The 26,778-nt window shown below is 39.1% G+C and overlaps 3 protein-coding genes across 5 annotated transcripts in view; 2 read left to right on the top strand and 1 right to left on the bottom strand.

Moving 5' to 3' along the window:
* The first annotated feature begins 4,736 nt into the window (after positions 1 to 4,736).
* On the top strand, positions 4,737 to 12,492 carry CCDC110 (coiled-coil domain containing 110). Its single transcript, XM_026033641.1, has 5 exons — positions 4,737 to 4,796; positions 8,537 to 8,602; positions 9,225 to 9,335; positions 9,971 to 12,020; positions 12,485 to 12,492. Exons 1-5 carry the CDS (start codon positions 4,737 to 4,739, stop codon positions 12,490 to 12,492), a joined length of 2,295 nt encoding a protein of 764 aa, XP_025889426.1.
* A 1,716-nt stretch (positions 12,493 to 14,208) lies between these two features.
* On the bottom strand, positions 14,209 to 25,087 carry CUNH4orf47 (chromosome unknown C4orf47 homolog). Of its 2 annotated transcripts, none has more exons than XM_026033555.1 (8): positions 24,980 to 25,087; positions 22,876 to 23,069; positions 21,754 to 21,973; positions 19,736 to 19,873; positions 19,574 to 19,649; positions 18,531 to 18,710; positions 16,408 to 16,580; positions 14,209 to 14,445 (listed from the first exon to the last, which is right to left on the bottom strand). In XM_026033555.1, exons 2-8 carry the CDS (start codon positions 22,970 to 22,972, stop codon positions 14,397 to 14,399), a joined length of 933 nt encoding a protein of 310 aa, XP_025889340.1. In that variant the 5' UTR covers positions 22,973 to 23,069; positions 24,980 to 25,087; the 3' UTR covers positions 14,209 to 14,396. The 2 variants fall into 2 exon arrangements, with proteins under 2 accessions (XP_025889340.1, XP_025889341.1); XM_026033556.1 differs by lacking the exon at positions 24,980 to 25,087 and adding an exon at positions 24,764 to 24,865.
* A 133-nt stretch (positions 25,088 to 25,220) lies between these two features.
* Positions 25,221 to 26,778, top strand: part of UFSP2 (UFM1 specific peptidase 2) — a 12,120-nt gene continuing 10,562 nt past the window's right edge. For both annotated transcript variants that reach the window (XM_026033593.1, XM_026033594.1), the window contains exons 1-2: positions 25,221 to 25,342; positions 26,611 to 26,689. In XM_026033593.1, the coding sequence (XP_025889378.1) occupies positions 25,313 to 25,342; positions 26,611 to 26,689 (109 nt within the window). In that variant the 5' untranslated portion in view covers positions 25,221 to 25,312. The remainder of the gene's footprint in view (positions 25,343 to 26,610; positions 26,690 to 26,778) is intronic.

Genomic DNA, 26,778 nt, shown 5'->3' on the forward strand with positions numbered 1-26,778 from the left:
AATGCACATAATGTCTATTTTTACAAACCTGAAACATCATTGGTGTTTTAAAGTAATTGCTTGATGTTCATTTCTTTGTGGAGTGACTGAAGGTAAAAATAAATCTACTACATATGATTAAGATTCTGGGTTGTTTTTTTTTTCCTTTGGTATGAGAAATGAGCAAGTGTGAGTGTCAAGTGATTTAACAATAATAGAAGTTTGGCATATTCAGCATCTGAGTATGCCTCAGATGTATCAAAACCTCTGGCATGAATGAAACACAATTTTAATATTAAGCATTTCAATAGATAATCTGGGCTTACTTAGCTTCTAAAACTGAAACTGAAAAACAGAAATTGCCTGTCTCTAACAGACCAAGCATACTCTCAGGAATATAGCTACAAAAACTGTCAGGTTAAAAGAAAGTCACAGAATACAACCTGATGCCAAATCTTTGAGGAAGTTCAGTTTGCATTGCATCATGATATGGTGCTATTTTAAGAGGTTGGAAGACTTTAACAGAACGAGAGAGTAAGCATATCTAATTGCAAGTATCAACCCAATGTGAAAGCCTTTAAACCAGTACACAGAAAAAAAAGATTTTCAATTTATGCAMATTATAAAACCCTTGGTCCTGATAGAGGAGAAAAACAAGAAATTTTATCCTGCAGTCTTTTCAGTCTGGGGAAATGAAAGATAAAGGAAATCTCATGTTCAAGGCCACATTTTTATCTCAGCAGGGCGTCAGTAGTTCCCAGAACAATTTCTTTACAAAGTGTCCAGCTAAAGAACTGTTCACTTTATCCACTGGCTTAAGAATGACATAGTCAGTAAATCCGGATAGCTTAATGCTACAATGTCACACAGCTATATCCAGATTTCTTATAAATATATACATATATATATACACACACACACACACACACAAGCTGTAGAGAGCTGTGGCATTTATTTTTAGGTGGAGAGAAAGATACTAAGTATGATTTCACATGCTTGTTATCCAAACTCTTCAGATGTCGATCAACAGGTGTGAAATAGCAGGGCTATTCTGGGAGAATTGAAAAAACTTATATGAAGCAGTAATTCTGCTTCACCAAAACTGTGTCTGAAGGTATATGGATTAATGAAAGGTTGTTTTTGCATCTTCTAAGGCAAACGCTTTTGCTCTCAGTTAAAACTGAAGTATTATCAACAATTTGAAATCTAAAAACTTTTTAAGAGTACTTAAAAGAAACTATGCAGTTCCACTTGCTCCATAACTTTTAAATTTTTCTATTATATATGCAAGCATATGCTACAACTAACCATACATAGGCACAAGCTATGTGAGTGCACAAGCTGGTGTCCATTAGGATGAAATGGAGCTGGAACAAGCTCTCAAGGCACACTGGTAGTGCACACCGATTGCTACTGGGAACTCAGACCACCGAATCAAACCAGAGCTAAATAACCTCCCTATAATGCAGACATCAGGTCCTCAGTACTAACTAATCTGCTCCTACTGCAACACACTGCCTGCCTGAGGTTTTTCTTGTCACTTTTATAAATTAAAAGATTCCTAACTGAAATGAAATTACTGATCATGATTAAAACTAGAGATAGATCCAGTCTGCAGAAGACGGAAGAAAACTTCAGACATAACAAGATTCAGAGAAGTTTGGTCAAGACTTCTGTTTCAAATTTCTAGGAACAATATAAAAGGAAACAAGCATACAGTTAGATACAGATCTGATTTGCATGTAAAATATAGCTGCTGGAGTTAAAGTCTRCCTTAAGGGGGCTTCTTTAACCCTCAGCACTGCTATACTTCAACTAAGACTAAAATGGATACATTTCTACTTTTAAAGTACGTAAATTTAAACATGCTTTCTAAGAGTTGTTGGGGAGTATGTTAAAACCTTCACATATGAGRCACTTGATTAAGACTTTTGATTTGACCTTACAATTATTTTCAAGGATTAAACCTCATTCTTCTGTTTGCAGGACTTCTGTGCTGCTCAAGTATCACTGCTCTGGACCTCTTGCACCTTTTCTTAGAGCAAGAGGATTCAAAACTATAACCACCTGCGATGTATAAGATGGAAAGTGTAATTGTTTCAAAGTCAGATTCTTCCCTAAGATCTACCTTGTATCACTTCATTATTTAGAAGAAAAGTGTGTATTACAAGAGTACTCAAAAATGGCCCCACTGCGCCTAGCATTATATAAAAATAAGAAATAATCGCTCCCCCACAGCTTAAAATCCAGACAAAGCAGACAAGGCAGTTTCAGTACAGAAGGGAAAATACACAATAAAATGGTGAACAATATGAACATTTAAAAACACTGTGTTCTTTTGCTTTTTCCTGATAGAAAGTGGTGAGGTGATGTTGAAATAAAAGAGCTGTAAGAGTTACCAAGTGAAATAAAGGCATAAATACCATGGAAAACATTCAGTACAAAGAAAGAACACACCAAGTACCTGTTACTAGTGGTACACCAAGACTCCGGCATGTAAAGTCCTTATATCAGCTGATCATGCTGTTGGCTAGTCCCTAACAATTTGTCTTTTCCCTAAACTCCAATAAACTGCAAAAACAAGAGACTTTGCAGAGGCCCTTATTCTACTAACAGGACTAGTTCTTTACACTTCTATTTGACATGTTTGTCACAAGTTTGACTATAATGCAATATAATCACAGTCTTGGGGATTTAGTGAAAACTCTTTGACGGTAATACAGGATTATATCTATAAGAATGTTCACTTATTTCTTCTCTGCCTTCATAATGCATGTACCCTTTCCTATTTTCACTGTGATTTGTTATGAGATCCTTCTCTTTGCATGCATATAGCACATAACTCTGTTAAAATGCCTTTTATGTATGCATAGCCCACTCACTGCCTAATAACAAGTGACCTTCCAAAATCATGAACTACTCTCTTCTCTGACACAGTATGGAAGACAACCATTTCAGAGATGATGCACAGGAGCAGTGAGATACAGTACCCTCTTTCCTTACAGGTACACACCAGAAGCTAATGAGATAAAATCACTTTATCAAGCATAGTGTCTTAATGCCCTCATGACACAAAGGCTGTTCTTCAAAAGTCACACCTAAACACAGATGCATTTTTTGATGTCTGTTACCATAAAATAGTATCAGCTACCGTACTCCCCCAGGCAAAAGCCAGGACTGACTACTAGCATCCAGGTAAATAATGAGTTGTCAAGTCAGGTTGCAGTATTGCACTGGATATTGTTACAGTTTGCCAAAAATTTATTAAATTAAATTTCATGGAAACAGTCCTTCCTCCTAAATGCTTGAAAGAGTTCAGACTCCTGTCCTCTACACACTAGGAAAAAAAACAATATAGTAATCTGGAAGTCAAACAATTGATCTCTTTCGCTCAACTCTAAGGTCAGACAACATTCCTAACTGTCTGACCTTTTATCTTAGTCCTACCAAAAGTAGAGGCTACTGGACACATTGTAGAAATGAATTAGTAAAGTCCTAACGTGGACAATGTGGTAGATTCGTTCATATACATAAAATTCAGCAAGCTTGCCACCAAAATCTAGTGGCAAACTTTTTTTTTTTTTACTCTCTTTTTTAGTACCATTACTATCATGATAAGTGGATTTGTCTTAAACAACCCTGACCTTGATACTTCGGTCCTCCCTGAAAGACATCAGTTTAAGTGCATTCGAGAGTAGCTCTGACTCACATACTGCTTCTCAGGTTACTGGACCAAACTAACATCTTCAAATCTTTAATGTAGTCTAGCTCTGTGGTCAGCCCATCAGAGCCTAATGACTCACATGCTCAAACACTTACCATTACAATGTTTTAATAAACCTGCCTAGGTTGCACCTGTTCAAAGGTTTGTGGAATGAGTCCACTCATCATCTGACAATAATCAAGAGGTGACAGCTGCACTTGTAGCTGATTCTAATATTTCTATCGTATTTAAGGGCTCTGACAAATTTAATCAGCTGTTCACATTTAACCCAGATTTCCTGAAGAAGCTCATGGCACTATTAAGTTGTAGGACATACAGTATCAAGGTAGGTTGGTCTCAAACACTGCAATGATGAGGACACTGAACACTGCAGTGTTTCAAGACAGATTTTTCTTTTTTTAACAAAAGCAATCAGTGAACATTTTTGGTGACTGTAAGGCTTGCTTTAAGATAGGTGCAATCAGTGTCAGATTTTAGTTAAGGAAAGCACTAGCAATCCCTGGCAATCCTTGAACACTCCTATTAAAAGAATACTTAATGTTTCTCTAAAGCTTTTCATGAGATGGTATTTGAGTAATGAGTAATTTGTAAAGTATTTTTCAGTATCATTAATGAGGGGGAGTGTGTCCAGCAACAGCTTTTGAAAAGACACCTTTTTTTTTTTTTTTTTTCTGTATGTTAACTACTAATCATACCTGCTTTTTGGAATCATCATTCAGAAGAATAGAAGGGAAAAGCATAGTTCCAATCAGGTCTTCAAGAAGTAACAATATACTTTCATCTTAGAGAATGCCAACTCAAAATGACTACCTGTAAGACGTAAGAGAAAAATTCTTAAAAGGAAGTGAGCATAGGATTCACACTCAATGTTTCCCCGTCCCTCTCACAAAGGAGAGGGTTTTCAGCCAGTGTAGTTCACCTACCTCTCTTTCCCTGCAATCTGACCAGTCAGACACATATTTGTGTCATATGATTCATTTTTCCTACCAAAGCCTTTAACGTGACATTAGGCATCACATTTACCCATGACAGCATGTCCCAGCTTGAAAGGATCACTGGCCCTCAGCTCTTAAAGCAAACAGCAGTGGAGAAGGTGAGCAGGTCACCGCAGGTATCACACATACCTACTGTGGTCCGCCCAATCCCATTTGGAAATGAAGGCCAAGACTCTCCTCTGCACACATTAACCTCCATCACCTATACAGAGAACCAGAGTCTGTGCAAAGCCAGTTAAAGATTGTCCCTGTTTGCTGCCTTAGTTCTTTTTGCTCTTGTGTATACAGGCTGGGATGCTTTCCAACCTTCATTTTTACAATTACATTGAGTCTTCTTCTACCAGGCTTATCATATTTGATCACCACTAAAATTTGATACTGAATTATGGACTCTGTAAGCTCTTCCAAGCTAGCTCAAGAGCATAAAAATGTAAAGAATGTATCATAACCTTCTCTACCTCTTTGCCATTTAAAAATAGTACATTTTGAAAGGTTTGTTCTTTCTTGGACTACACTACTCAAATTCAGTAGTGCAGTCTCATAACTGACAAGCTTGTCTTTGACTCATGTAACTGCATGCTGCTAATTAAATCTGACACCTTTCAGAATCCTGACTTACTCATTTTCTCCTTTTACCTTTTAGTGTCTCCTTAAGGAGTTCTTAAGTTTTGTCCAATTATTGCTCCATTTCTGAAAAGATTCTGATGCACTGTTTTTTTTTCGTCTGCAACTGCTCTATTTTATCTACTCCTTCCTTTCTTCTGTTTCTCTGCTTTGCAAAGCTTCTGTCTGCTTTTGCCAGCATGTCTTTTATGTAATTTTGAGTGGTATTTTGATGAGAAATCTGTTGTGCAATTAAGGTAATTCTGTATCATAAAAACAAGCAATTAAAATATTATAGAAGAGGGTTCATAAGGGAAGAAAAGGCAGCTTCATATATCTTCATTGGCTGCTACCTATAGACCTCCTGGTAATACTGAAYAGACTTGTGGTATATGTAAATCCACACGCACACATCAGTGCAAGAGCTCACAGATCTTAACATTTCCATGTTCTTTGACAATGAAAATTCAGTATTTTGAGAAATTGGATTTGCTTGCATATCTTAAGGACAAAAAAAATCCTAAACAAAAAAAAAATCAAAAACCACTATTGAAATATTAAGGACTAATCATCTCTCCACCAGTTACTCCCAGTAAAAGCTTCTGACTCCAGTCTTTTCTTGGAGTGCAGTGCTGAACCTTTGAAGCCCAGTGTCACTAATGTCAGAGCAGGATCCAACATAAACAGAAATTGTAAGTAGAGAAAAAAATTAGTGTGGCAGTGTGCACCATGTTGTGCACCATAACCACAGACTAAGGCTTTATGCCACAAAAATTGAAAAAGAAAAAAAATGGAGGGGGAGTTTGAAGAGTAGGTAGCTAAATATAATATTTGCATATTTGTAGCTGTTGTTGTGTAATAGTCCTGGGCTAATTCCAGGATGAACTGTTRATGAACTTCAGCTGTTCATCAACAGGTGTGAGATGGGTTCACTAATCTTAAAAACACATCTGACCTATTTAGAGTATCTGAAAACCTTGACTCTTAAAGCTCTTAAGGACTCTCTTAAGGACTGACAGTCATGGTCCCAACTTTACTCTCTTATCTACGTAATTGCAAGCTATCCTTCCATAGARATGTTGATATTTTCCATTATCAACATGTTTTCCTCAGCTGAATTACAATCTTCTGATGCTATAAGTTCATGTGCAGTCTTCTGGATCAAAACTTTATGATGATTAGTGCCATGACAGTGTATAAAAAGGAAAAAGCTCTGAAATTTCTTCAGCATCAACCACCACAAAGGCTAGTTAGCAAAGTATACTATGTATTTATCCACTTTCTTCATACCTATTAAAAAAAACAGAAATAACTACATACAATTTGAATATAGAATAAAATTTTCCACTTGCATTCAATCTTACATCAATAAATTCCACCAACCAGATGTTTAGCTTTTATATAATACTGGATTTTTAAAACGTATACTTTCCTCTGACTAGGTTTGTTACAAAACCGTTAACACCTTGATCCAGGTAAAGCTTAAAATTTAATTAACTTTATGCCTGGTAGTACTGCTTTCCCAAAGAACATCAAAGCTCTACGTTTGCAACTGCTTTTGTTACCAGACTTTTCCCATATATGTACAGTTAGAAGTGTTACAACTGAGCTATGAGGAGGCTTAGGCTTTTACAAGTCTTAGCAAATGTAAATAAAACTACAGGCTGTGCTCACCAGTTATTTAATTGCATGGTGTACTCACATGAGTACAGGCTCCTCAAAATGAACACCTGCTTTATTACTTCAAGCAGGTATCACAGAAAATAGGTAACACCAAATAACAGTGAATATTGTCCATATAACATTTTAGGGCTCTAGCTATTTAGGGAGAGAATCCTTTTCCACAAAAGAATGCAATGTTATTGACACAACTTGTTTAAATTAAATAATGCATGGCAGAATATTACATTCAAATTTGAAGGGCAATCAATGTCAGATGGGCAAAAAGCAAGCCCACAAAGAGAGACAACTCAAGGAAATCTGTGCAATGAAAACTTAAATACCAGGGCGSGACAGGGGGGAAGAAAAACCACTCGGCACGCAGCAACATTTCCCTCACATTTCCCAGAGCTGCTTTTGAACCCAAAGCTGAGCCAAAGGCTGAGCCTGGACACCTCGCAGCTCTGGGGATACCGGCGGGACAAGCTATGATGCCCCTATAGCGGGACTACACCTCAACCCGCCCGGTCCCCCCCCAAAAAAGGCAGCAACTCGCTGGTGGCAGCAGAGGGGTTTTGCGCTGCTTGCCGCCTTGCTTCAAGCACTCACTTCGCAGCCTCCGTGCGCGGCTCGGGGCGCCGGGAGCACCGAGCTGCTACTGCTACCGCCGCGCCGCGGCCAGCAGCTCCAACGACTGTAACGGTTCCAACGGCCGCTCGCGCGCGGGCGCACGCGCGGCGCCAGGGGGCGCTCGCGGGGCAGAAYGCGGTTACCTGGCAACGCCAACGGGCGGCGCAGGGCGGAGGCCGTTGGTGCGGGCGGGCGCGCGACATGCCGCGCGGCGCCGGATCTAGTGAGTGGCGTCCGCGCGGGCGGCGCGAGAAGCGGCGTGGGCGGGCGCGACGGGCGCCGCCTGCCCGTAGGCGAAGCGCCGTTCCCGCCGGCTCCAGCGCCCCGCATCTGCAGCGCTCCTGTGTTTAACTTTCAGGCAGCACCACAGCGGGAGCAGAGGAGCCGATTCCCCCACCAACAGCCCTGCACGTAAGCGGACTAGACGCCAAGTTCCCCAACACTGAGCGCTGAAGCTCAGATGGGCCAGCAGACCTGGGCACCTAGGGTGGTCAGTGAACATGAATGAGCTAATAGGAATATAAATACAAGTGACCACACCACTTTGCTAAGTGTTTGATAATGCAGAACAGCAGGATTCCCAAATTCTAATCCTAGGGTCAGTCCAACCCTGAGAGACAATCTCTGGCCTGGAAGGATGAGYTCCACCACGGGCACGTTCCGAATTCGGTTTCAGTACAAGGGCTGAGAGCCCTAAGCAGTGCCAGGTACCATGGTGCGCRTTAGTGCTGGGAATAAGGTGCCCATGAAGCGCTATGCCGGAATCCTCTGGGACTGCAGCTGGTGACTAAATGTCCTCTGAGGAGTCGCTCATGGGCTGGGTAAAAGCAAGTTTAAAACTGGAGAATAAAAAAAYTGACTTTGACTGAAGAAAACATCCCAACTCACTTCAATATTTTAATAAAATGTACCATTTTTTTCCTGAYATTTACCTTATACATTGCAGATTCTGCAGCAACAGCTGGAATCCTTTAAAACTCTTCGGCAACAGATTCTGGAGAATGTTAACATGGTAAAAGCAGGTCCCAAATACTCTTAAAATAAATAAAGATAGAAGCTGCATCCTCATGAATTTTTAGATACTGCCATATGTATTTTAACTGCGATCTAAAATTATTTTAGGATTGTTATGCACATTCACTATGTTCAATCATCTGCTAATCCTAAAACAGCTAATAAAATAATCTATTTACATGTTCTTGTTGTGCCCTAATCATAGTATTATTTGAAGGCTTAGAAAGACTAAGAAAAAGTAAGAGAAACCTATAAGGAGAAAGAAACATAGCAGGGAAAAATAGGAAAGGGATAGATACCCTTTGTATCACTATAAACTCAGGGAAGCTCTGTTTTCAAATAACTTGATTCCACTTTATGTCCCTGTCAGCAGACAACTGTTTCAAACTGCCCTGCTTCACACAGTGCTTGGAGCATTTTTATGCCTTCATTTTTTCTTATTCTTTATGTAGAAACAATAACTCTGATGCTGGAAGGATACATTGCACATTTTAGGTTATATGTAATTCCATATTCCTCAGCACTTCCATCCAGTCTGTCTCTTCTAAAAAAGAACTTACTGATAAAAATAGGATTTCCTAAAAACTAATTTTTTTTTTTCTGATCTCAATTTTTTCCAGGTACAGTCTGCAATCAGTGAGATACTAAATAAAAATATAATTGAAATGAAAACTCCACAGTGTAGCTCAGGCAAGATACTGATGATTGGCACACCAAGTGATGTATGTCTGGTACGTTCACCAATTTTTACCTACAAACAAGTTTCTCTTTGAAGATGTTGCTGCATTATGGGTTGTGAGAGTTGCATGTTTTCTGGAAAGTAACCCAAAGGATATCGTGGGGACAAATAAAATAGTATCTTCTCCCTGAGGCTTCTCTCTGTAGTACAACTCTGATAAAATTCTGCCACAAAAGAATCCTCAAAGTCTTGGGAAGACCCACGTAATGGTTAAAGCTCAATTTATTTTCTGCACAGGCAAGACTTTATTTAATCAGCTCACTTGGATTATATTTAATGGACATGAAATGCAACACAAGGAGTATAGGGAGGCAGAGTTCAGCATCAAGAAAAAAAGAGGAAGGAGAAGATCGAATAAATGTTGTCCTTGCCCTATGAAATGCAGCATTAACCCCACTTTTTCTGCCGACTTAGTGTGAACTCCAGGATTCCTTTATTTCATAGGGCATGGGATTATAAAACAATCATTTATACCTGTAGTCTGTTAGCTCTCTTCAGTCATCTCTCACTGCATAAAATATTTAATATTAATTTGATTAAAAGTGGTTTTCTTATGTTTCCAGTGCCTTTTTTCTTTTTCACAATTCTTACAGTATAACAGGTGTTTGTTTGTTTGTTTGTGGGTAGCCTGCAGAAGAAAATCCTGAATCATCATTTTCTAATAATGAAGTTCATCATGATCAACAAGCTTGTACTGACGGGCATGTGGAAGCAAACTGCAGTACTGGAAACATGGTCAGTGATATAAAAATAACACACAGTATTTCACTGAAAACCATAGCAACTGGAAAGGTAAAAAATTCGGAAGATATAATGGGAAACACAATACTCGCACTAAAAAATGAATATAAATGCCATTTGCTACGTGACACGGAATTAGAGACAGAGAGCTTAAATGCTGCCCATGAAAAGGTAATTTTGAATGAATCTAAACTTTCCATACTTTCTCCCACATATGGCAAAGAATTTTATGTAGCAGACAACACTAACTGTCCTAACAAGTCATCAAAACAAGAATTTCAGAAGTCAGACGATAATGATTCTGATTTGTTAGAACATGATATAGTAAAATCTGGCATTTTATGCAGAGCAAAATTAAATAACATTAAATCAAAAGAAACTCCTGGAATGGCAGACTCTTTAGACAGATCACATATTGTTTCAGTTTCACATAAAGAAAGTGACCTACATCTTGATCAAGAATTTTATAAGGACTCCAAATGTGTCAACACATGGAGTTCTTCTCTAACAGCATGCAGGGAACAAACAGATTCTGAGAGCAAAACTGTGCAGAAAGAATTTCAAAGCAATTACAGTGAGGGTGACAGTTTCCAAGTTAATTTTTTTTCCAAAATGGTGAAAGATGAGTTAGTAATGCTTGATCATAAAAAGCATCTAGAAAAAGAACAAAATCTGAGTATTTTAAATGAAACATTACTAAGGTTTGAAAATCAGAAGTTCACTAAAATCAAAGTACCCTCTGAATGTGATGAGAAAACTGAAGAGTTGCAGAAGTCCCTGAAAAATTCTGAGCATTTGCAAAACAGAGTACATGATCTTGAGACTGAAAATCTGATTCTCAAGAACAAAGTGAAACCTCTTAATATTACAATACATTCTTTGAAAGAAAAAATATCAAAATGCAATAAGCAAATTCATGATTTAGTTGAAGAAAAGAAAAGGATGCAAAGCCAGTTAGTCAAATCAGAAGATGACAATAAGGAAAGCGTTAAAGAAGTAAAGAAGCTGTTAAGCAGATGTGAAGAACTCCAGAATCAGAAAAAAATCCTTGAGGAAGAGAGAAGTCAACTCTATAATGGAAACCAATGTACAATACAAGCACTACATGATTTTCAAATTAAGAACCAGAAAGCAGAGGAAGAGATGACTGTTGTTACCTGTGAAAAAGAAAGGCTCAATGCAACATTAGAGTCCTTGCAGAAGGAACGTTCTATGTTACAAGAAGCAAATAAAAAACTTCAGATAGACACATCCCAGCTTATGAAAGAAAAGAATTCCCTAGAGGAAGAGCTTGAAAGAAATCAGAGCGAAATACAGCAAATGAAAGAAAAAGAAACTGCAACAAAATCTGAACTGCAGACCCTTCTTCAGTTAACACAGGCACTAGAGGACAAAAAAAATAACCTTGAAATGACCCTGCAAGAATGTTCTAATACTAAAGAGATGCTGCAGAAGGACTTTGAGAAGGTTCAGTTTGAAAAAGCTCGTACAGAGAAGAAGCTCATGACTGAACTCCGATATGCAAAAGCAGATATTGATCTTCTAAAATCTGATTTGACCATTGCAGACAGAGAACGCGAGAGGTTATCAACGGCAATAACTAACATCACTGAGGAAAACCAGTTACTTAAGAAAGAGCTGCAGGAGTACAGACAGGGAGCTTCCAAATACGAGAGTGACATTAGAAAGCTGACTGAAGAACGCCTGCTGCTGGAGAACCACCTGCGGAGCGTGGAAAATGAGCGCGACGTCCTGCAGTTCGAGTTCCGCCACCTGCACAGCGATTACACTTATCTCCGCGGCCGAGCGGCTGCCCTGGCGCGTGGGCAGGGCAAACCTGGCCACACTTCTGGCATCATGCAAGATAACTGCTGCTCTGAACCTTCCCCTGCCATTCCTGATCCAAAGCATGCCACTCTGGAATGCCGGTCACAAGGTAGGCAATAGCTTTTGCAATACAGCATTTTGTTTGTCTYTTTGTTTTCTAACTTCATGCTTCTAACTTCACCATTTGGCCCCTTCATCCCTTCTTTTTGTTAGTAAGACTATTACCAACGCTGTATTTTACTTCAGGTTTTAACTAGAAAAAAATATAGTTTGGTTATTGCTACCGTTAAGTCTGATGCCATGTTAAGAATACCAGAAAAAAAAAAGATTTTTTCTGAAAAAGAGATTCTACAGAATGTATGTATTGCTATAAAGTAAAACCACAATGAGGGTTTAGAAACTTGAGTGCATAAAAAAAGTTTGGAAACTTGACTGCAGTGAGCTCTGCACTGTTCTCTGAATGTGGTAATTCTTGGGTCCTTTTTTTTTGGTTGGTTGGTTCGTTTCCTGTTAATCTACAGCAGGCTCCTGCTTCAAAGAAATTGTAATGAACATTTTTCTTTTCAATTTTAGAATACTGAAATTCAGTCTTTTTTTTGGTTATGTCCTTAGAATGACTATGTCCTTAAAAACAGTTTATAATTTTTTATGAAGTTTCGCAGTAAGGAATTTCCTATCTTTTCATATTTGGCCGAATTCTACTGATTCATGCCAGTAGATCCTTACACAATAAGTGGTCTACAGAAATTTAACTGTGACAGTTTGCAGCAGATGGAATTCTGCCCCTAAGGTTTCAGGGTCAGAAAAGTGTCTTATAACCTGCTAGAGGAACATTTTAATATATACAAACAAACCAGTGACAAACCAGTCGCTTCTGCAAGAAGTCCTAACTTGATTTAACTTCTGCCTACATACTTTTTAGATGACATATAATGCTGGTATAACTTTAATCAACACAAGGCACGCTTCTGTAATAGGCTGGATTGGTTTTTTTTGTTTGTTCATTTGTTTTCCCTAAATTAAGCTTTATACGTTTTAATTAGTTTCCAGTATTCCAGCTTCGTTAGAGAGTGAAATGATTGCTGAAATACAAAAGAAAGTAGAAGAGGAAGAATCAGAAGAGAAGAAGCAAAAGAATGTAAAGAAGAAGCTCAGCGCAGACTGTGCTACATCTGTGCCGAGAGAGGCAGAGCTCAGAACAGCAGCCAGGAGGAAGTACAGAGCAGTTCGGCCCACCTAGGAACACAGAGCCTCGCAAGTTCACCAGTGAACAACCCTGGCATATTTTCCKGACGTTCTTGTAGCATAAAAGGGCCTGGGGTCATCACAAGTACCATCAATAAGTGCATGGTCTCAACAAGAAAGGAAGGAAGTCTCCCTAGGAACAATCCTATGTCCTAGGATTTGAATAGAGAACCATCAAAAATTCTGTATAAATTAATATTTAAAATATTGTTGAGTGCTACTGATCTTGAAGGGAATTTACGCCTGTATAACTCGTGGAAGACCTGGCCTTTTTTTATTTCTTTTTTAGGATTTTCACTGATGTCACAATAACAGTGAAGATACCACTCCAAGAATATTACAGTTGTGAGATAAATCTTTAATAAAAGTGAATGTTGCCTATTATATTGTTGCCTGCATGTAATAACTTGGAAGCATAAATGCTGATTGTTTTAATTAGCTCTACCAAAAAGAAATTTCTTGCAAATCTTGACAAAAATTATGAAGATGTAGGTAAGATACACAGCAGGGATTGTAGTTCCATTTGGAAAGTAGCTACTTTGGAAGACAGTTGAGACTGAGGTTCCTTGCATGCACAGAAAGTGAAGTTAAGCAGCTGTTAGGGCATATGGCAGCACTTAGATTTGCCAGGAGGACAGGTAAGCAGATGCTGGCAAGTAGAGATGACTCCCTTTGTAAAGGGCTGTGCGTGCTCTGATTGTGAACAGCACTTGCTACTGGTCATTTTGAGAAGCTCATCCTACCTAAAAGTTTGATATTTCATAGGATAGTTCTCACACAAAAACAGAGTCAAAAGGGGTGACACAAACATCAAATTTTATTTCTTCCAAAGGGCAACAGTGAAATTAGTTTCACTGTGGATAATAAGTGACTTAGTCACTTTAAAAGATAATCTCTTTCTTCCACTGCAATGTATTGGAATTTTAAAACCTAAGTTACATGCTATAAGGTTTTGTAAAATGTATTTCAGAAAGCATGTTACGCTGTAAGATTTTAAAATAGCTTAACTTAAAAATATAATCTTGACATTAATAAATATATATTTTTAAATATTTATTTTAGATTGAGATTTACAAACCAAAGACTATTCTCAATAATTAAACAGACTGGATTGACCTATGTCCCTTAATTCTACACTTCCTTTTTTTTTTTCCTGTTATTATTTACTTTAAATGTTGACTGGCAAACATATTAAGAGTTTACAGAGCCTAAAAAGTATACTTTATTTCACTGTTTGTACCTAGTACGATGCCAAGCGTGCAGTCTTGTAATTCGTTGCATTTAATGATCTGAAAAATAAATGAAGAGAAACTTATTAGATTTGTGTAGAATATACTTGCACAAAATGTTTTTCGCAAAAGATAAARAACAGGACTATCCCCAATCCTGTAATTAAATTTAATGACTTAGTGCACTGTGAAAACCAATTGATTAACTCTGAGAGCAAAAATTTACACTAGCAAATCCAATTGTAAGATTAGGGTTTAAATGTCATAGAATCATAGAATTATAGAATCCTTAAGGTTGGAAGGGACCTCAGAGGTCATCGAGTCCAACCCAACTTTCTAAGATAAACTTTCTAAGATAAACTTTCTAAGATAAACTTTCTAAGATAAACTTTCTAAGATAAACTTTCTATTGGAAAGAAGACAGAGAATTGTAATTCAAGAGGAAGCTGACATTCTGAAAAAGTATTTCCCAGTATATTTCTTAAACTGTAGGACCTATGAGCTTCATAGTTTTAATAAATGCTGTTCCCATTACATTAAATTTAGGAAACAAAGAAAAAAAATCATTTTTTTAATTGTTTGGAGGGAAATAGTCATGGAGAATTTAAAATGCTAGCTTTAATTTCTCTCCGGAAATTCATTTAGATTTCTGAATTTGTTCTGCCTTTACAAATGAGTACTCAAACACAGCAAGTCTTCATAGTAAGCTGCCTTTCAATTTCAAGATGTACTTCACATACAAGCAATTTTTTTCCAATAAAAGTATCTCATTTGGAAACATGATTTCTTAATCAGTTGGTGAAATAATAATATGAACAATTATACTGATAAAAATGCTAGTCAACCAGTATTCTTCTTCATTTTTAATAAAGGAGCTCTGTGTACATGGAAGGTTATAATTTCTTGCACCAGCATTGCTAGTTGCCGTTTTTTTGGAGTATTTATTATCTTATTTTCAATTAGCAATAAAAGGCAGTGTGGAGTGATATATATCTTCTATTTTGACATTTTCAACTGTCTCTGCAACTTAAAAAGTAATCATGCACATTCAGATACATGGTAAAAGAATGAAATTAAATGACCCAGCAACAGATGGATAAGGAAGCTGTATGTTTTAGACTTCATGTATCGTATATAAAAGCGTATCACAGACATGAAATAGATTCTGCCAAGACAGTCTTTTCAAATACTGATCAATTTCTGCGAGCATGCTTCATGTTACTGTTGGAGCATGAAAAGAAGAACAAACAAACCAAACCAAAGAAACAAAACCACTCAAAATGCAAGAACACCCCCACACACACTTCTGTACTTAGCTCTTCCACATGCAAGTCTTAGAAGTCTGCATTTGGAAGTGATTTCTCTGAATAATTCTAAAGAACATGGTCTTGGTTATCTGCTTGAGTTATAATAGAAGCAAACAGACAGTAAGTTTATTCTAAATATGTTATATATCACCAAGATAAAAATGTAATAAACCCTGTGTTCATGTACATGTACATSTACATGTGTGTACATTCTGTAAAATAAACCCTCGACAAAGAAATTTTAACATTACATAATGATGTTTATGATTAGGATAACTCTTTTGAATCCTGTGGCTTCAAAAATGTCACAGGCCTAGGTTACCTAGAATTCCATTTGCCAGCAGAGGGAGCCAGTTACATTGAATAAACAGACAACAAAAACAAGTTTTGATTTTAACACAGAATACATTTTATATATTTTAGTCTTTTTATATTTAGCAAGTCAGAATAGATTTTAAAACTTATTTTAACATTGGTACAGCCCTTTAAAGTAACCTGGATTTACAAAAGAGAGGAATAAATCTGGAAAGCCCAGTTCCTTTTTCTTATCCTTTTGCCAATAATTAGCTTCTTATAGGGAAAGAAAACCTAATTGCTTTTATATATATTTAATGAGTTAGTTTTAAAAGAGTCATTTACTTTAGATAGTAATAAACAGCTGGGCCATGACTTTTGACTGACAGCATACATGAAAAATTAACTTAAAGCGGCTTACCTTGTGACATTTAAAGTCATTATGCTTTTAATAGGTCTGCTTTTTGGTCCAGGAGGAGGATGAAAAATCTGTCCCCTTTTATTAGCTGGGACTGCCACAGATTTTTTAATTACATAGGGCTCATCAGAATGGCTTGGATAAGGATCAAATGTACCTCCTTTCATGCCCCCTGCCTAAAAAAAAATAAAAAATAAAAAAAAAAGGAGGAAACTTCTCACCATGTCAATTTATAAGGCAATTCAGTTAATTAAAAAATTTCTCATGCAAAAACAAGTATGAATACTGTATATCAGGCTGCATAAAATTACATATAAAAAAATAACATGCTGCTTAAACTTGCATTGGAAGCTCTTAGGAGAAAAAGAGTAATTATGTTGATGAATTCTTGATTGAAAATGCATTTTTATAAGTCTTATGAATTATGAAAAATCTTAAAATTGTGATGGAAAATGCAAACACATAACCCACTAAAAGGAACTATTATACTGTGTATAAAATCGGGCTTGTTAAGTCACTATTAGTTCATTAGCACACCTCCACATCCAGAAAAAATTGACAATTATTACAAACGAAAAAGCTGGGGCCTTATTATCAATATATTTTCTGACCTATAGGACTGAACAGAGCTAAATACCAGAGTCTGTTGAAGATGCACTCCTGAAAARTGCAGCAGTTGAGTGCTGCCGTGGATCACCTGAAACAAATGAACATGTTTTCCCATAAAAATATGGGGGAATATGCAGTAGCCTGGGAAGCACACACAATTTAAATAGTCAGGGACAGTATAGACAGCATGAAGGATGGAAAGCCAGGAATAGGATCAGCAGCATCGTGGTCTAGAGGACATTTTMAGTTTTCAGCAGCTGACTTTTAGGAACAGATCAGTATTCCTGAAGATCTCAGGTATCTCATCAGTGAGGCCGAATACAGCCAATGTATACATAAGCGTTCTCGCCACCTCTTTCTGAATTACTTCTATTTGCATCTCTGGCATCATCTTCCTGAGATYAATCAAGCTCAAACACATCAATCAAGGGGGAAGGACAGAATAATCGGAAATGGTGGTTGGCAGAGCACAGTACTAARTGATTCCAAAATGAAGAACAGAAGTGTGACAGATTGAGGAGGTGTTACTGTATAAGGTATTTAGAGTCATTTAAGAGGGTGATTTATGTATCTGTATCTTAAATCCATTTTAAAATTACATTAAGATTTAACCAAAGCATCTTAGTATTTCATCTCAAAAAGTAGGTCAGGAGACATAAAGGCAAGGAAATACGCACACTTCCACTGTTTTATAAATGCACTGTTTTATAAATTTATAAATCCTCACTTAGATTTTAGAAGTAACAGCACTAAGTAAATGAACTAATGAAGGATGATTTCCTCTGCATCATATATTCCTATATATCTCCTTTCCCACTCTGATAGCAATCCCTGACTCATGCCTCCCAAATCCTCTCAGCTGTTTTTATTCTCATCCTTTCCCTCCTTTTTCCTAACTACTCAAGAAGTAACGAATTCTGAAGCTGACTCCGAATCTGTATCTGCTGATAGATAAACAGAACAAGTAACTGTCTAATAGTTTCCTTTCCCTAAGTAGAGACACTCTATTGAGTCTTTCTGTTCCTTCCGGCCACGCATTTCCATGATATTTCTAGAAACTATCCTTTAGAATTTTGTCTAAATAGGCTTAGAGTAATCAATASCTTCAAAAATTCTATGCAAGCAACTAATAGAAGGCCAAAACAGAAGCAAATTTCAATTTGCAACAGTAATCCAGCTTTAATGTCATGTATTGCATAACCTTTCATGTTCATCTTTTTTTTTGTGCCAGTATGCAATCAATTACTGTTAACAACATTATGCAGGTTTTAAATAGAAACACTTCTTAAAATACCTGAAACTGGCTAGCAGTGCTCTTTGGCATTAGGTTGGGTCAAACAGCATTTCTTTGCTATGTAAACTGAAAACAGACTAAACTGAATAATACCACTTCCCTTTTCCCCTGTAAGCAAGCAATAGCAAAACTAAACACTGATTTCTTTATGTGCTCTAAAGAAAGCTTTTAGTAGGAAATACTTGCATACCTTTTGTATGCAGCAACTATAAAATAAACTAACCTTTTTAGCAGGAGAACTTGGTTTAAAAGGTGGTGCAATTTTCTTTTCTGGAGGTTGTTGCTTAACTGGTGGCAAAGGTTGGTCACTAAAATAGGGATTAATGTCAAAATATTCCCGGGGATAGAGATTTAACTTGAAAGGCCCTCCTTTAAGCAGACGTCGATGTTCCTCTCGTGCTTTCTGTTAAAGAAACATTTTGCAAGAAAAAGTCTTAAGCATTTTAACTGCGTATTATTCACCTAAAAGAAACAAATAAAAGCATTTAAATTCAGCTCACTGTAACTTTCTTTGCTATTGTTTCATCAAGGTATTTTATATTCCCACTACACATAATGGAGCATAGAGACACACTGACCAGGCAGCACAGTTACTAGGAAAGTATGGTAGAAAAATGCTTGGAAAAGCACTCTGTATTTAAGGCACATCTGACTGTACTGTGTACCTGTATCTTGGGCAAACAAACTTACAGACATGACTGAAAATCCTGCCTTCATGCATATCACCTGCATAATATGCTGACCATACTGTCACTGTATTTATGTGGGCTTAGTGATAAGATATGCAGAAAGATGTCCTACATTTTGAGTACCTCACTAAGTTGAGYTCCTCTAAGAATTGGTTCATTTAACCACGGGAGCTGTCGATTGCTCTTCCCAGATTCCATATTCAAATAAAACAGGCAAAAACTAGCACTGCAAACAACTACAAGATGTATGAAATGCATCCTTACTAATACAGATCACTGAGGTGGATTCCAYGGCATTATCTCAGAGCAAATTCCCTATCACCCTCTTTACCCAGTTCATAAGATATAATTCTGCATCCTTCTGTTCTTAGTACTTCTCACTATCTGCACCAGATGCAGAACTTCGAATCCAAGTTTGCCTCAACTACAGGTAACCAAGCTGCTGCTTCTCATCTCGTTTTTATCACTACTTAACATAAGGTAGAAGTAGTAGTAATGTTCTTGCTATTGGTTTTATTTGGTCATAAGTAATTGTAATAAATGCATTAATATATAATAAAGACAAATATTTTTACACCTTTGCATCTATTCTTCCAGCTTCATACACTTCAGGGGCATGTGGATATTGTTCACCTATGGTAACATTTGCATATCTGTTAAAAAAAAAAAAAAGAATAAGAAGTTAACAAAATAAAACAAAAAATTCAAGAAACATATAATAAAATACTTGAGAAGTTACCCATATCCAGTTCCTTTCTTTCCTGGATTAGTATAAAAATTCTTTCCCGGAGGAATGTATTTTTCTTTAGCTTTCAGTTGTGCGCTGAAGTATGCATATGGACCTCCTATGGTTCCATAATAGCTGCCCAGTCCACATCTAAAAATAGCAAATAAACATGTTAGTGAATGCTTTGCAAAAATTTTGAGGTTTCCAGATCTAGTGTAAAATAACATTCAGCAGAAAAAAAAAATACTGTTTCAAAAAAAAAAAAATATATAAAGCTTCAGATCGCTGTGCATGGATCCATTATTATAGTCAATCTGTGTACAGCACTAGGGACACAAAAGAAACAGATGGCAGCAAAGATGAAGTTTTGCAGCAGACAGGTTTAACACAGACAGGTTTAACAAAGTCTGACTTCCGCTTTTGTTTCAGTTTTGCCTCAACAATCCAAAGGAACACATTGTATCTGTATTCACAAATGCAAACATGTTGGCACAGTTCACCACAAACCTACTGGACTGAGTCACCCAGAGGAATGGGTTCAACACAGGTGGTGCTTCATGATAAGAACGTGACATTGCCTGAGTGGCAGTATCCTTTTGATAACCGAGGGGCAGGCCACATGGCGACCTGGGTTTTTTTTCTTGGATGTGGCTCGTGATGTTAAGGACTGTCTACCTTTCTGTCTTATCACAGAAGAAGAGCAGAGAGACACAGCTCATTTAGGAGAAACATCTCTAAGATGAATRTGTACTTCTCAAAGTAAGCAACCATACACCTACCAAGTAACAAAGACCCAAGACAAACTGATGAAATAGCTGGAAAGACAACTTGGTCCAACTACAGTGGTAAAAAAAATCTCATATGCAACAAAACTGGGCAAACTGACAATGCACTGACAAACTTTATCTTGGCATTTCCTAGCATTTAAGTCCTTTGCAAACTTTAAATGTCATCTCAGCTTTTWATATATACCAGTAACATAATGACAGAATATAGACAAATTAAGGAAATAAAAGGCGCAGACATCAGTCACATCTTCAGAACATGACATCTTTGCAACCTCTGAATTTCCAGCCAACAACAAACCTGGCTCCAGCGTAAGCAAAAGATTTCCAAGAGCTGCTTGCTTATCATTCAGGCAACCAAGAATAACAGTGCTGATGCAGCTCTGCTCTACYTCCTTAGCTGCATTGGTGCCGGTTTTGGACATAAACTTCCATAACTGCTTGAGGATTTTAGCATAAGACAGCCTAGCCACCTTTCCAGTCTCTGCTTTGTGCTGTTCTGCCAACCCAGATTTAGGAGAAGATAAAGAACCTGTCCTAAAGTTCATGCCTAGAAGAACTTGGGAGCCTTACAACAAGCAAGAGAGTCTGAGCTGCTGCACAGGGAGCCAAGAAGAGTGTTTGTGGAGACATGTGGAGGAGGGCGCCTTGGCAGGATTCTGTTGTAAGCAATTTGGTGGAGACTTTTCTTGTAAGTCTTGGTGAAGCAGAACTCTGAATCCAGAAAGAAAGTGAACAGGACTGTCATCAACTGACTTGGATGCTGTGAGAGAAAAAGCCTGGCCTGTTATTCCTAATGCTTTTGCAATATATATACTATATCTATTTTGAGAGGCTCAGAAGTAGAAGATACCATATATGACAAGTGCAAACAGGCTCCCTTCTAAATTAAAATATTAATTATGTAGACCCTTTTCCCAAACTCATCTTCATTTTAATTGAAAATAGGAAGCTAACAGTGCAAAAGCTGTTCACAGCAGTAGACAGTTACACAAACAGAAGATAAAACTGAGCATCAGAAATTCATTTCTATGAGCATCCAACCTTCCTTTATCTCTAATGGCTTGCTGACATCCATAATTCTGCACTCAGCACTGTGATTAGCACTACATCATATACGTCATATTTATCTTTCCAAAAGAATAATGTTATACTCCCATTGCAGGCTTTTTATTTACTGGTGGAAAGTTATCCGTCACGTACAAGAAAGAAAAAGATTTATTTAAACATTTTGACAACACTTACGGCAATTTGTCTCCATTACTGGGAAGAAAAGCTCTCCCCAAATTTTTCTTTGATTCTGCCAGTCTATAGCGCCTCCTTAGCTGAACAGGATTTGAGTAGGCTTCACCATCGAAAATTCTCACAAACTGAGGCTCAAAATAACCTGCCTGAAGAGCTGACAATGCCTTGCTCCCCCCAGGTAACATCTGTCTGTTCTTGCTTGCAGCTTCATTAAAAGGGCCTTTAAAAGAGTAAGCATGGTAAGTAATCATTTGATGCCATTGCTTCTCTTAGCCTACCTTAAAACTCTAATGGATCTAGGTGGTTTAACACACTGGTAACGCACTACAGTTTGATTTTTCAAATCCTATGCAGCAACCAGACATATCTGAAAGAGAATGCTACAAGAGGGTATTCACTGTACCAAGTTGTAGATCTAATCCCTAAACTTTTGTTAGGGGAAATGGAGATTGGCTACATTAGCCTGGTGGTTCAGAGCTGCAGCTGATGCCCACTAGCAGTATCTCAGAGCAGCACCTCCTCCCCACCCATTCTGAGACCAGGTAGTTCTTTAAGTGCCTTCGGTCAGGTGCTCTGCATGTACAGCAGCTCAGAGCTGGTGATCCAGCTCTGGTGGATGTGTTCATCACCGACACAGCATCACAGCAGTACATCTGTACTGGGAACCCAGGATTATTCCATGGTCCCGCTTCAAGGGGCTACTGCAAGTCAAACTCTGCCACTACTATTTACAAAAATTATCTTGCTCAATGAATAATCCTATGGAACAAGTTAAGAAATGAAGGATGTATACGTCCTTCGGTATTCTCCCTCCAAAAAAAATGGAGTGGAGAAAGGGGAACTCACATTTAAGTGCACAACAACTAGTCTTGCAGAGAAATGCACATCCTAAAAAATTTTAGGAATCTATTATGCACACATATTTTCAGTTTTGTGATGGATTTTTCCTTTCTTAAAYGTTATTCCAACGCATCAAGCATCTCTCTCAGCAGAAGACTGACCTGAGCAAAGAACATGTTTGAAAAGACAGTTGCCTCTGAAAGCAAATGGAGCCTTTCTGAAATTAAATGGATACTAGAGGTATTTCTATTGCTAAACAGTGATTAAAATGAATGTACTTACGCATATAATGTGAGACATATTTATCTCCAATGGAAATATAACCCATTTCACTGAAGAGGCCAACCCTCTCCATATCACTTTTTCCATCTGCAGGCATGGTTGGATCTGTATGGCAGGGCACAGCACTAAAGAAGGTAGAAGTCTCCTTTTTTCACTTGTTAATAGACCAAAAAAAGTCTATAAAGAGTCCACACCTGCAAAACAAAACAAAAAATTATTTAAAGTAAAAGGGTTTTAATTAAAACACTACCAATAAATGAAATATGAGGAAAATGACTGGCAGCTTTGGTATCCACAGGACAAACACACTATGCGGAATTTAGACAGCATTATGTTTGTTACACAAATTCAAAGCAGCACTTTGTAATAGAATTGTAGCTACTCTCACTCAAGTTACATAGCTTGGATCAAAATTTTAAATTAGGTATCCTAAGACTAATAAGATGAGAGGYTTTTGTGGCATTAATAGCTATCAATAACATATTCCAACCATACTTTCACTTCACTTTTTGAGTGACATCTACCAATGCTTTTCACTCACTTTCTAACAATGGCATAGAAGGATGTATATGGACAAGTCTGCAGTAAACTATAAAAAAGCCTTTCAAATTCCAGTTCCAAGTACAATCCAAGATCTGTTCATGGTAAATACCTCCAATTTCTCAATTATTTTAATGCAAACAATTTACAGTATACTTCAGTTTTTCCTCCTCATCTTCCTTTGGGCCTTATACAACCAAGGGAAATACACAGACAACAACACCAAGGAAATCAGGCACTTGAATATATAGCAGTCCTGCCACTAAAATTACTACAAATTTAACTCCTAATATGAAAACTAATAGAAATGGGAATTAGAATCAGTCGGAAGAACTGCCTCAAGAAGGAAGCCAACAGGACAGAAGCAGTGAATTTACTGGCAATTGAAATCAAAACAAGAAATTGTTAACAGGCTAGGAAAGCTACTTCTTGAAAGTCACAAAGAATTGTTAAAATATTATGAATGTGCAAACGATACAAAACAAGTAGCTGAAGTTTTGTGTCCATAAAACTGATGAAAACAAGGAAGCTTTCCACTATAATGACTTACACATTAAAGGACTTTCATTCCATGTAAGGGAAGTCCTACATAGCATTAGCTATGAGGGCAAAGGCAAGGCAGAAATAACTACGGTAGAGAGACTAGTAACAGACACTACTTATATCTGGTATCTGGGGTGTCAGAGTARAAAAGCAGCAGTAGAAGAGCACTGGAAATACATAAAATAGCAATAMTAGAACATGGTGGTTTTTGGTTTTTTTTGCCCCAACATGCCAAGGTCCACATCAAAACAATGCAAAGCACAACATATGTTCATCAGAAACATTGATAAACTTGGCTCAGTACACTTTTTTAATAGTTGACAGAATTATAAACYGGGTAAGGAATTAGGCTAAAGGGCAGGCAGTGGAAGCGAGGCTGGAAGATACAAGAAGGCACATCCTTGGAAAGCCCTGCAGTTTGCTGCCATGAAACGAGCTGGCATCATCGCTGAGGAGGACAGGCACAGGCTTCTGGAACTAAGTACACCTGGAATTAAATTCTGAAGTGTAAGTAAAAGTTACTGACTTAGGGACTAACAGGCAGGATTTCTGCTGTAGTCCCACTAGTTCWGAGAAGCGAGGCCGACTAGCAGAGCTGTAAATGAGCAGCTTTGTGCAGCAATAGACAGGTAAGCTGGCTACAGGTCAGCTACTCCTGAGGAGTCTTCCAAGGAGTTTTGGGAAAAGAGAAGAAGTACTAATACCTTACTGCCACGACCTGGGAAAAAATAAATAAATAAATAAAGCTTAGTATGCAGAATTCTGGTTACCAAAGAGTTAAAGGAAAAAACAACTCAAACCAGACCCTGGGCAGTTTGGGTATTAGATACTGGRCTGTTAGCGGAAGAATTCTCCGAGAGAGGAAGCACAGCGGGCAAATCTCGGCTGCTACTTCCAGGCCGAGCCCGGCGGTATTCACGAGGGCGAGAGGAAGCCGGGCGCGGCGCGGCGGCGGCGCGGGTCGCCCGCAGTTCGCGCTCGCAGAGCAGACGAGCGGACACGGGTCACCCCGGGCACCTACTTGCCGGAGCGGCCGCCTCACTAGACACGAGCAGGAGGCGGGAGCCGCCGCCATCGCCCGCCCCCCGCGGCGACCGTTGCCCGGGAGGCGGGAAAGCCCAACGGACCGAACAAGGGAACTCTCTGCTTCCCYCCCCCCCCCCCCCCGGCGGTTTTCTACAGTGGTACGGCCCGAAGCGACTGCGGCTGCGCAAAACGCCTGAGGGCGGGGAGGGAGGGAGGGAAGGAAACCCACCTTCGCGCACCTCCAGGGCAGTGGTCACGTGACGAGCGGTCGCTACCACCCCTCACGTTCGGCGGAGGGGGGGATTTGGAGTGCGCGTGCGCGAGGAGCATGCGGGCCGGCGCGCCGCTCACGGATGTGGTGAGGCCGCCGCTCCGCCAGGGCCCGCGCAGAGACGGGGCGGGACGGGACGGGACGGGGGGCGCCCCGGGGCGGGCGGCACCGGCGGCGGTGGGGCCCCCGTAGCCGCCCGGCCGCTGCCGCCGGCCCTTGTGGGGCCGCTGCGCCCGCTGGGCGCCGGGGCGAGGCCGCGCGGCTCGTGTCGTGCACGGGCGCAACGGTTTTTAACGGATTTCCCCCCGCGGGGAAGCCGGGAAGCCGTCGCGGCTGACGCGCCCTCTCCGGCAGCCCCTTAGCAGGGCAGCGTGTTGGCTTGTGTGGCATCCCCACCCGCCGTGATTCCCTTTCCCGAGCCCCTTCCTGAGCTTGATTCCTAAGCTGCGGTCGGCCAGATGCAAAMCCCGCCGTTTCTAGCAGCCCGGTGTCCGGAGCGCTCTTTGTCGGCTTCATATTAGAAGTGGGAATTTTGTGTGGATCAACCCTGTCCTGAATGACCACTGKGTAAAAACCACCCTGCTGCATGAAAACCACGGTGGTCCTTCCCGCGCGCCCTCTGAGGAGGGCTTGGGGTCCAAGCCCACGGAAAGGGCCGGTTGTGGCATGCACTTGGTCTTATTTTTGATGCGTTTATTTCATGAATACAGCTGGTGCTGCATCGGGAAGGTTCCCACGCTCGGTTAGCATGCGGTGACGTGGTGAAATCTTTGCCAAAGCTCTTCCTGCAGCTCTTTTCACAGACTCTTGCACAGACTCACAAACTCTTGCAGTCTTTTCACAGCAGCCAAGACTGAATCTTTTCCTTGGGGGGCCTGCTACGTTTGGCCATACCCACCCTCTCTTGGTCAGYCAGCTTTTCCTTATCCATGTACCGGTGCAGCTGTTGTAAGGGGAAGGGAGTAGCTGGGAGGTGTTTGTGCCAGCTTAAGCAGCGCTGCTGTCCAATGTGAAACGTCAACCTGAGTGCTAGAGGCTGCTTCCCTCCTTTCCCTGTTCCTAAAGCTGTGATTTCTTAGTGAAGATGAATGTATCCTTGTAGATATGCTCAGGTATCTTTTTGCTCTGTAATGATCAGTCGTCCCCAGCTTGTTGAAAGTAAGCTCTCAAAACAGGATGCAAAACCTATATATTGAAGGAAAAAAAAAAACAGTTGTAGTTTATCCAAATATTTGTGAATGTTGAAAAGTACATAAACAGAGTTTTCATGTACGGATAGAAGTGCTTCAATAACTGTGCTTGAATTGTAACTTCAGATAAAGCATGTTGTAATAACCTTATTACTTTTTCCTTAGGTAATTYTGGAAGCTATGGACATACTCTTCAGAATACGAGGAGGCTTGGATCTGGCATTCCAGCTTGCAACTACTGATGGTATGCCTGTAAGACTATCATAGCTTTCTTAATAAAAATGTGACATTTATATAGACCTTAGTTAACTACCTACAATGGTGAGGTAGGGT

Source organism: Nothoprocta perdicaria, unplaced genomic scaffold, assembly GCF_003342845.1.
Source record: "Nothoprocta perdicaria isolate Ctin4 unplaced genomic scaffold, notPer1 scaffold_13, whole genome shotgun sequence".
Classification (NCBI taxonomy): Eukaryota; Metazoa; Chordata; class Aves; order Tinamiformes; family Tinamidae; genus Nothoprocta; species Nothoprocta perdicaria.

Coding starts and splice junctions, on each gene's coding strand:
- CUNH4orf47 (XM_026033555.1), bottom strand. CDS start 22,972: ATGCCTGCAGATGGAAAAAGTGATATGGAGAGGGTTGGCCTCTTCAGT. Junction 19,874..21,753: donor AGTAATGGAGACAAATTGCC/GTAAGTGTTGTC, acceptor TGCTATTTTTAG/ATGTGGACTGGGCAGCTATT. Junction 16,581..18,530: donor CAAGTTCTCCTGCTAAAAAG/GTTAGTTTATTT, acceptor ATTTTTTTTTAG/GCAGGGGGCATGAAAGGAGG.
- CCDC110 (XM_026033641.1), top strand. CDS start 4,737: ATGTCCCAGCTTGAAAGGATCACTGGCCCTCAGCTCTTAAAGCAAACA. Junction 8,603..9,224: donor TTCTGGAGAATGTTAACATG/GTAAAAGCAGGT, acceptor AATTTTTTCCAG/GTACAGTCTGCAATCAGTGA. Junction 9,336..9,970: donor CACCAAGTGATGTATGTCTG/GTACGTTCACCA, acceptor GTTTGTGGGTAG/CCTGCAGAAGAAAATCCTGA.